Here is a 10,897-nt window from a genome sequence, read left to right as displayed (position 1 = left end):
CTTTGTTATGCAAAAATAAAACGTGCTATGTGCAGCAACATAATTACAAAGAATTAAAATAAATTAACAAAAGAATAACATAATAAAAATAATAATATTTTAAAAAAGTTATATATATATATATTTGTGACACCCTATAAAGTATAGTAAACAAATTTTAACTTTTTTATTATAACACCAAAAATCGAAAAAATAAAATCAATATGGCTGATATTAAAAACATCATATCTCTAATTTCTAGTACTATAAAAGAACCAACCAAAGAAGATGTAATTTATTTAGGAGAATGTAGTATAACGTAACCATTTTTAATAAAAAAAATAAAAACATATGAATTGCTATGATAATGTGTGTAATTTATCATGTACTATCTTCATGACATGTTGTAATATGTACATACATATGCTTGCATAAAATCATGCATATTTTTATTTACCAATTTACAGCGGCCATAAGGACATATTTGAAGACGGGATTTTCATCGATTTGATATCCTTCGAAAGTTTTAGTTTAAAAAATTTGAAAGTGAATTGTGCTCGGACAAATAACTCAGCGACAGTAGATGAACATAGATTTTATTTAAATATAAGAAAGAAAAAGAAAGTGCTAGAAAATGTTGAAGAAAAGGAAATAAAAAACTTAAACATTAATGCAGAAGGTGGATTTATTGATAATAAAGTTTATGAATACGAATATGATTATTTTGTTTATGATATAAAAACAGGTATATATATAAAGCTAAGTGAATTAGATCAAACTGTAATAAATATATGTAATAATATAATAAACCATAAAAATGAAATTAAAAAAGATAATATAAATAAATGGGTTAATGAAATAAAAGAAAGTAAATATTCAAAAGATTTAATACAATTACCTAATATAAAAATAAAAAATGAAAATATTGAATGTGCAGTATGTAAATCAAAAAAAAATTTATGGTTAAATTTATCTGATGGATATATTGGTTGTGGTAGAAAGATTTATAACTATGGAGGTGGATGTTTAAACAATGAAGAAGGTGCTGCTTTAAAACATTTTTATGAAACAGGAAAAAAATATCCTTTAGTTGTTAAAATAGGAACTATAACCAAAGACGGAAATGCTGATGTTTTCTCATATGCTGATGATGAAAATGATAGTGTAATAGATCCATATATTGCTACTCATTTGAATAATCTAGGTATAAATATAATGAATTTAGAAAAAACTGAAATTACTACATTAGAAAAAGAAATACAAGAAAATAAAAATATTAATTTCTCATCAATATTGGATAAAGGAATAGAACCTATTTGTGAACAAGGAAAAGTCGGATTGATAAATTTAGGCAATACATGTTATATGAATTGTGCACTACAAGTTTTGTTATCCATAAAAGGTATAAGTTTAAAATATATAAATAATCTAGATAATTTTTTATCAAGCTTAGATAGAAATAATAAAACACATGATGATCTATTCTTACAATATTCTAAACTTTGTTATATGGCTTATCAAGAAGATTACATTAAAAACAAAAAAAAATATGTTAAACAATTTAAACAAGAATGTCAAAATAAAAATATTAAAATTAATTATGATAGTGATGTTGATGAAGAAAATTCTGTTAGTATTGATCCAAGTATGTTTAGAAACTGTGTTAACAGAAAGGGAAACAACCCTTTTTGTAATAATAGCCAACAAGATATATATGAATATCTATCTTACATAATAAATGAATTGATAGATAATGAAAATAAAATATTCGATAGATTATCAAACTGTACCACAAACATAATTACAGAAACAAATAAAAGAAAACATGGAGAAATCGATAATACTGAAAAAAATTCAAACCCTTATTTTCCTTTTGATGCAGACACTATTTCAAATATAGATAAGTCTATTTTTAATTATTTCACTTTTGAAATCGAACAAACAATACAAAGTGAAATCGGAAATAAAAGTGTGAGCTCTTTTCAAAATATCATATTGTCTTTAGATATACCAATCGATAGTTCAGTGTTAAAAGAATTGGAAACAAAACAAAATGAACCTGATAAAACTACAGGGTCAGAAAATATTAAAATTTCTTTAATGGATTGCTTAAAAAATTATATAAAAAAAGATAACATAAATGATTATTATTCAGAAATAGAGAATAAAAAAGTACATGCACAAAAAGATATGAAATTTAAATCTTTCCCACCATATCTTTTTATTCATCTTAAACGATTTTATGCTGATGAAAATTGGTGTGCTAAAAAAATTAACATACCTATTGAAGCGCATGATAAAATAGATTTAGAATTTATGAGAGCTGAGAAAAATGCAAATGAGGATACAAATACAAATACTAATAACACATGTAACAATGAAAACAGTGACCAAAATATTCTTGAAAAGTATAAAGATGTTGTTGATTCTTTATTAGATTTAGGATTTGAACAAGATAAAATAATTGAATCAATTAAAAAAGTAAAAATAAAAAATGTAAATAATTGTATATCTTATATATATGGTGAAGATTCCGTCGAATTAGATACTACACAATCAAGTAATAAAAATACTGAAATTAATCAAAATAATTTAGATTCTATTATTTCGATGGGAATAAGTAAAGAAGTAGCTATGGCTTCTCTTTTAATAAATAAAAATGACCTCCAAAAATCAATTGATTATATTTTTTCAAATATGGATATCCTCACAGAGAATAAATGCAATGCGATTATAAACAGCAACAAATGTGATGATGGTTTAGGTAAGCAACATATCATTAATAAAAATTTCATTCCCCGCATACACATATCCATATATGCATATAATATTATTTTCCTTTATATAGCAAACTACGAATTGGTAGCATCAATTGTACACATAGGAAATAATGCAAATTCAGGTCACTACATATGCTATATCAAGGATAATTCAAAGTAAGTTTATCATTTTATTGTCAAAAATAATATTCTCCCAGTTTATTCCACCACAAAACCTTTTTTTTCTCTCTAGTTAGCTACTTATCTATTCATATATATTTTTTTTTATTTAGGTGGTACGTATTTAATGATAATAAGGTCGGCTTGTGCAATGAAAATTTGGGAAAGGATACAGCCTACATTCATTTATACAAAAGAATATAATTGTAAAAATGTAGAATAAGTTTGTATTATATACTTTATTTTTATGTTAATATTTGGCGAGTTCACCTATATATTTATATGATTGTTTATTTTTTTTATAAAAAATGCGTGTGCAAAAAAAAACAAAAAAAAACATATGCAAATTTTCCGTATCAACTATTGATTATGTTACAAAAAAATTATAAATAAAAAATAAAATAAAATAAAACAAAATTGATAAAAAAGGATAATAGAGAATTATTCTATGAAGCATAAAAATGTAATGTTGTGTAAATATGTTTTTCGCTATTACTGGGAATAATAATAGCTATAAACCCTTTAATTTAATTATTCAATTATAAAAATTTCACATATTTTCTTTTTTTTTGTTATGCAAATAAATTCCACGAGCTATAGACGATGGAATGTGCATAATTGATGTAGGTATAGTTGTAATTATTTGATTAATTTTATTTACAAGCTGACCAAAATAGACATTATAAGATTTTAAGTTTATCAAATCTTCTGTTTCTTTTTTATTTAAAATTGTATTTTCATATACTGCCATTTTTATAAAATTATTTGTTTTATATTCTTTATATATTGAGGAAAACATTTTGTTACAATAAAGAGAAAAAGATATATAATCTTCATTCATTATAAAAAAATAAGCATTACTTCCTGTTAAGTGTGGTGTTATTGCTTCAAACGGTGTGTTTTTTACGGATAATTCCATTAAAGTATTTTTTACCATATGCATACGTATATGTGGTCTTGGCATATTTATTAATAATTCCATTCTTAAATTTGGTGTTAATTTAAAGCTATTTAATTGTATTAATAATTTTGTTACTTTTAAAATTCTTTTCATTTTTCGAACAGTTTCTTCTTTTCCATCTCTTGTATTTCTATATCCACTACATTTTCGACTTTTCAACAAAAACTTATTATAAATTTTTTTCTTATTATTTCCTGTTTTTCCAATGTGTGTAAAATTGGGTTTTTCCAAAAATAATTTAATAATATTTTTCCTCCCTAATTTCCCACCATTTTTTTTTATTACTTTTGTAGCTATTAAAAAAAAAAATGGCTTGGTTTTATTATTTTTTTCTGAACGTTCAGGAAAACATGCTTGATAAATAAAGTACAAAAAAAATATTGAAAATATTAAATACTTCACATTTACCCTTACAGAGAACATTATATATATATGCAGTAATCTCTGCCTTTTTAAACAAAAATATAGTGACTCTCAAAATGCCTTTTTTCACGTTTTAGAATGTTTTAACAGAAAAAAGGAATATTATTGTGCTTGTAAATTAATACTCACCAATTGGTGGGTATCATTTAATTGTCCACCTGACATTAGTTGCACACACATACATATAAAACATTACATACGACATTCAATCATTTATTCATTTATATGGATATTCTATGCTATTATAATTGGTTCCATTTCTTATGTTTACAATTTCAATGTTTTAATAATATTTTATTTATCAATAATTTTATTAAAAAATTGAATATTTGTCACAAATACACGCGTGGATATATATAAAGTTGTTTATTCTCTTTATCGCTGTTAAAAAGCATAGCATATAAATAACGTTTTATATTTTATAATTAAATATTATAAACTAGGGGGTTGTTATAAAAGTGTAAAAAATGTATCTCTCATAAATATTATGTATTAAATATGAGAATATATTTAATGATATATTTTACGAATAGTGGATAAAAGTAAGAAAATATAAGTGTATTTTTTTTAATACAAAATTGCGAATTTTTTTACTATCTGCATTTTATTATTCTTATATCGCTATAAATGTTTCATTTTTCAAATATAAAATATTTCACATTATATATATATATTCCTAATGAAAGCGAATATTAAAAACATAGGCATATTCAGCAATATTTAATTATACACATATAAAATTTCCCTTTCAACTATGGTATAAAAAATAGCACATTAGTATAAAATAAATATCACGTAGTTTTTCTAATGTTGGCTTGGCTCTTTAAAATTTATAATTAAAAAAATATATATAATAACATATATATGTGCATATATTTGTTTTCAAATAAATATATATTTATATGTTATAAACAAATATTAATAATTTTTTTTATATCAAATTATACAAAAATTAAGATAAATCATTAAAAATACTATTTAGCCATATTTTTGTTATTTTTATTTGTATATAATTTGTCGACAAGATTTGCCTCCAAATATTTTTTTTTGTGATACAGCATATGTACATATTATATACACAAACATATAAAGCATAGAAATTCATATATAAAAAATGAAATTAATAAATGAAAATAATAACAATAATAATATATTAAATCTTGATGCCCAAATAATAAATGATATACTAAAAGAAAACTTTCAATTGGGCAAAGAAGGAAGACTTGCACGTATACTTTCTGAATTTTTTACTGTTCAAGACTGCTTACGAAATGAAGGTATTTTTTTTACTATTGTAATATTCGGTTCATCTAGAGCTATAAGTAATGAAAAATATGAATCGAATAAAATAAAATACGAAAATCAATTAAAAGAGTTTCATGAAAAGCAAAAAGACAATATTCCATTATCTGACACAGAAATAAAACAATATGAACAAGTAAAAAACGATTTAGATAAGTTAGAAAAATTAAAATGGTCGATAAAATATTATTCGCAAATATCGGAACTTTGTAAAAAGTTATCTTTATTTTTTGAAACAGAAGAAGGGCAAGATGTAGTGAAAAATATGTTGCCTCAATTACCAAAAAATCATCCCCTTTTTAAAAACAAAAACTTTGAAACACAAGAAAATGGAAAAATAAAGCAACCAAATAAAATTAATGTAGCTGTCTGTACAGGCGGAGGACCCGGATTTATGGAAGCAGCAAATAAGGGTAGTAAAGAAGCAAATGGAAGATCGCTAGGATTTTCAATCAAATTACCATTTGAAAAAGGACCAAATCCATATATTGATGAAAATTTATCTTTTGTATTCCATTATTTTTTTACAAGAAAATTCTGGTTAGTTTATTTATCTCTAGCATTCATTATAATGCCAGGGGGATTTGGAACTTTAGATGAACTAATGGAAATTCTTGCATTAAAACAATGTAAAAAATTTAAAAGAGAAGTACCAATCGTATTATTTGGAAAACAATTTTGGAAATCCATTGTAAATTTTGATATGCTAGTTGAATATGGATTAGCACATCAAGAGGATGTAGATAGTTTATTTATGACAGATTCTGTTGACGAAGCATATGAATGTGTTATCAATTTTTTGAAAAATTCAAATTCTACAACCCCAAAAGAGGTTAAAGATTCTAGATAAATTATCAAAAAAAAAATTCAAACCTTTCAGCTAGCTAAAAGTCATATTTTTTTTTTATAATTGCATACATAACTCATACAAATATTTTGTTTTTTTATGTTCTTTCTATGTGTGATTGTTTCGCATCCAATATGAACAAAACACATTAAATTCGAGGAACATTATGTACATATTATCGATGTTGTTCCCTCTTATAAATTATTAGAATATTTTATGTTAACATTTGAAATTTTTTTAATGTGTTTTGTTTTTTGTGTATTTTCAATTTTATTGTTTTAAATTTTTAGTGGCTCGATTTTATTATTTCAATTCGTGTTTATTTTATTTTTTCTATGAATTAAAAATGTTTTAAGCATGTTTTTTTAATTATCCATTTTTCGTATGCTCATCAAGTAGCCAAATAACATAAAAAAACAATAAATTTGTAATATGACCCTACTATATAACACTTTGACAATCTCAATCGGTCCATTTCACAATCCATAAAGCAATGAATTCAAAACGTTGCATTATGCAATTAAAAAGGGCTTTGTGAAATCATTAGTGTTTGTCATTTATTTTCCGTAACTATTTCTTTCGATTAAGTGGAATAGCCATTTAGGAAAATTAGAATACAGTATTTTTACATATGCAAATTAGATATACCATATTATATTTATATAATCATAATTATACATTGCATATAGGAAGTATACTTGCACATACACACACAAGCCTTACATATGTATAAATTATAACGGGTTTGTTTTGTAAAAATTTAGAAAAAATACAAATTTAAGGATTTGAAAATTTTGATAACATAAAAAAGGCTTAATGGTTGAGAAATATTTTACATAACATAAATATGCATATATAATAAGGATCCTTACATAATCATGTTTATGTGTTAAAATATTTAACCGATTTAAAATATTTAAAATTATGGATAAAGTTGAAAAAGGTATTAAAATTTGTATGCAACATTTGTGTATATATTTTATGTATTACATTTTTTTTTTTTTGCATTCATATATTTTATTATAATTATTTTCCTTTTCTCTTCATACAAAATATTTTATATGCAATAATATTCTAATACATAAATAAATAATAAAATAAAATATTATTAGCATCATGTATATTTATATACAATTTTTCGAAGCTTTTCAATCAACATATAATAAAAAATAAAATATATTATAATAAGCGAAAGATAGCGAAAATATCTATAATTAAGTTTTTGTTTGTTTTTTTTCCATAAAAAGTAACATGAGAGTAATTTTTTAAATTAACCCAAAAGAAAACAATATGAGAAAAATGGAAAATGTTAGTAAATACCTTAAGGAGGAAGATTATTATATAAAATTGAAAATTCTGAAGAAGCAACTTGATGTTTTAAATATTCAGGTGAGATAAAAATAACAATCTCTTATTCATTTTTCCATATCTATATGTATATGTGTGTATGGAATGAATATACATACTATGTTATTACAAGGGTAGTATATTTTTATTATATTAGATATTTTTATTATATTTACATATAATTTTGATTACTATTTAATGCTATAATATGTTTTTTTTTCATATATTTTCATCTTTGGATGCTCTCAAAATCGTGTTTGAATATAAGTTACATTGAAAGTATGGGAACAATAGGCTACCCCTATCGTAAACCATACATATGCTCGTATACTATATACATATTCTTTATTTTTATCATATATTACAGGAGGAATATATTAAGGAAGAACACAAAAATTTAAAGAGGGAATTAATTCGATCAAAAAATGAAATAAAAAGAATACAAAGTGTGCCGCTTATAATAGGCCAGTTTTTAGATATCATAGATAATAACTATGGTATAGTTAGTAGTACAGCCGGATCGAATTATTATGTTAGAATATTATCAACATTAAACAAAGAAGATTTAAAACCATCCGTTAGTGTGGCATTACACCGACATAGCCATTCAATAGTTAATATTTTACCATCAGAATCGGATAGCAGTATACAATTATTACAAGTTAGTGAAAGACCAAATGTTAAATATACAGACTTAGGAGGATTAGATACTCAAAAACAAGAAATGAGAGAGGCAGTCGAATTACCATTAAAAAGCCCAGAATTGTATGAAAAAATTGGTATTGAACCCCCTATGGGTATATTAATATATGGCCCACCTGGTACAGGAAAAACTATGCTTGTTAAAGCTGTTGCCAATGAAACTAAAGTTACTTTTATAGGGGTTGTTGGATCAGAATTTGTTCAAAAATATTTAGGAGAAGGACCAAGGATGGTAAGAGATGTTTTTAGATTAGCAAGAGAAAATTCACCATCAATTATTTTTATTGATGAAGTGGATGCAATTGCAACAAAAAGATTTGATGCACAAACAGGAGCAGATAGAGAAGTTCAAAGAATTCTATTAGAGCTTTTAAATCAAATGGATGGATTTGATAAATCAACAAATGTTAAAGTTATTATGGCAACGAACAGAGCGGATACATTAGATCCAGCTTTATTAAGACCTGGTCGACTTGATCGAAAAATTGAATTCCCTTTACCTGATAGAAAACAAAAAAGATTAATTTTCCAAACTATTATTAGTAAAATGAATGTCAGTAGTGATGTTAACATTGAAAATTTTGTTGTTAGAACTGATAAAATTAGCGCAGCAGATATTGCTGCAATAGCACAAGAATCTGGAATGCAAGCTATAAGAAAAAATAGATATATTATAACTGCAAATGATTTTGAACAAGGTTATAGAACTCATGTTAGGAAACAGTTACGAGATTACGAATTTTATAATATATGACGAAATAAATGGGCAAAGGAAAAAGCACTTCATGTCCGATTTCCACGTGATAGTGCATGTTTCACTTTCTCTCTCTATACATCTATATATATGGGCATTATATATATGTGGCATATATATATTCAACTCTTTTTACGTGCACTTTTTTTTCCACTTTGCAATGAAACTTTTTTAATTGCATTTTTTTATAAAACGAAACGCCGCATAATAGCTTATATTTATATTTAAAATAACTCACATACATACATATGTAATTTTTTTAAAATAATTATGATTACACTTTAACAAAAATAATTACTAAGGCGAAACGGCTGTGCTAGCTATTCCCTATTATTTTTTTTTTAAATAATTTTTTTTTTTTCAATTTAGCTAGCTACACACATGTTCATATTTTTAGCATAAAATTATTTTGTAGCTATATAAATAGTTCTACTAACATTATAAACAATTTTATAAATTGGAAAAAGAGAAAAGGAATAAGTGTGTACACATAAAAAAATAAAAATCAAAATTATAACACGGAAGAAAACAAAAGAAAAAAATTCGCTGTTTTATACAAAGTAATTGGCTTAATATAATATTACCGTTGCAAAAAATTCATATAAATGATTAAAAATATGTAACACTACTGAAAGGAAGGTGCGAAACAGATCCAAATTCTCTTACTATGACTGAGCCTTCATCATCTAAGACTAGCCATGTAATTCCACAATTATAGCTCGAAAATCTTAGCCATGCGAATAAAGGTAATTGTAAAGCTCTACATAAAAAGTATCTTATTACATTACCATGACAAATTACTAATTGATATTCATCTTCATCGCCTGGAGGTTGATAAAAATATGTTTCATATGCTTTATTTATTCTTTGATTATCAACTTTAATTTTTTCGGCATCAAATTTTGAACTACGTGGTATTGGGTTAGGTAAATATGGAGTTCCTTCATTTAAATTTGGATCATTTACTAATTTAGCATTTGGAAAATACTTACTTATAATTTCTGCTGTTTCTTTTGCACGTATTAGATCTGAATGATAAATAACACTTATTTTTTTATTATATAAAATGTCTTTTAATTTTTTTCCTGTAATATCTGCTTGTTTACAACCCTCTTTTGTTAATTTTTTAGAATTTTCATCATTTCTATTTTTTCTTTCATATTGCCCATGCCTTACTAATATAATATGTTTACAAACATGTTTCTTATCTCGTTTCCCTTCTTTTCTTTCACGTAATTTATTTTGCACAGCTTTTAACTCAGGGTTATAATAATAATCATATTTATTATTCCATTTATATAACACATAATTTTCATATGCATAAGTTAAACCCAATGATAAAGATATCGATGCTGCAGCTGTTAAAAATAAATATTTTTGTTTACTTTCCTTTATATATTTTACTTCCACATTTTGTTTCCCTCCACTGAATCCTCTTTTATTATAATTGAAGTTGGTTTTAAGTTTTTGTAATATATTCCCTTTGTTAAATAACCGTTCATACATTTTTTATGACACACTGGAAAATATCATATAACTAGCTAAAAAAGTTGTATATGTTCACACATACATATATATATTATAGGGGAAAAAATTGACAACCTGCTTTAAATTGCTGTTTTCATTACTTAATGATTAACATA

General features: G+C 24.3%; 5 protein-coding genes across 5 annotated transcripts; 3 read left to right on the top strand and 2 right to left on the bottom strand.

Annotated features, from left to right (window-relative positions):
* Positions 1 to 203: 203 nt before the first annotated feature.
* PCHAS_0725000 (ubiquitin carboxyl-terminal hydrolase 13, putative) lies at positions 204 to 3,122 on the top strand (the record flags this gene model as incomplete). Its single annotated transcript, XM_016797730.1, has 4 exons — positions 204 to 298; positions 447 to 2,743; positions 2,828 to 2,915; positions 3,032 to 3,122. The coding sequence occupies 4 exons, from the start codon at positions 204 to 206 to the stop codon at positions 3,120 to 3,122; spliced, it is 2,571 nt and encodes an 856-aa protein (XP_016653656.1).
* Positions 3,123 to 3,468: 346 nt separating this feature from the next.
* Positions 3,469 to 4,302, bottom strand: PCHAS_0724900 (50S ribosomal protein L10, putative; the record flags this gene model as incomplete). The annotated part of the gene is made up of 1 exon (XM_016797729.1): positions 3,469 to 4,302. One exon carries the CDS (start codon positions 4,300 to 4,302, stop codon positions 3,469 to 3,471), a length of 834 nt encoding a protein of 277 aa, XP_016653655.1.
* Positions 4,303 to 5,416: 1,114 nt separating this feature from the next.
* On the top strand, positions 5,417 to 6,454 carry PCHAS_0724800 (lysine decarboxylase-like protein, putative; the record flags this gene model as incomplete). Its single annotated transcript, XM_739097.1, has 1 exon — positions 5,417 to 6,454. One exon carries the CDS (start codon positions 5,417 to 5,419, stop codon positions 6,452 to 6,454), a length of 1,038 nt encoding a protein of 345 aa, XP_744190.1.
* A 1,287-nt stretch (positions 6,455 to 7,741) lies between these two features.
* Positions 7,742 to 9,254, top strand: PCHAS_0724700 (26S protease regulatory subunit 6B, putative; the record flags this gene model as incomplete). Its single annotated transcript, XM_739098.2, has 2 exons — positions 7,742 to 7,840; positions 8,166 to 9,254. The coding sequence occupies 2 exons, from the start codon at positions 7,742 to 7,744 to the stop codon at positions 9,252 to 9,254; spliced, it is 1,188 nt and encodes a 395-aa protein (XP_744191.2).
* Positions 9,255 to 9,863: 609 nt separating this feature from the next.
* Positions 9,864 to 10,760, bottom strand: PCHAS_0724600 (phosphoglucomutase-2, putative; the record flags this gene model as incomplete). The annotated part of the gene is made up of 1 exon (XM_736358.2): positions 9,864 to 10,760. The coding sequence occupies one exon, from the start codon at positions 10,758 to 10,760 to the stop codon at positions 9,864 to 9,866; it is 897 nt and encodes a 298-aa protein (XP_741451.2).
* Positions 10,761 to 10,897: the final 137 nt, after the last annotated feature.

This window comes from Plasmodium chabaudi (assembly GCF_900002335.3).
Source record: "Plasmodium chabaudi chabaudi strain AS genome assembly, chromosome: 7".
Taxonomy (NCBI): Eukaryota; Apicomplexa; class Aconoidasida; order Haemosporida; family Plasmodiidae; genus Plasmodium; species Plasmodium chabaudi.
This window is presented reverse-complemented; position numbering and strand designations above follow the sequence as displayed.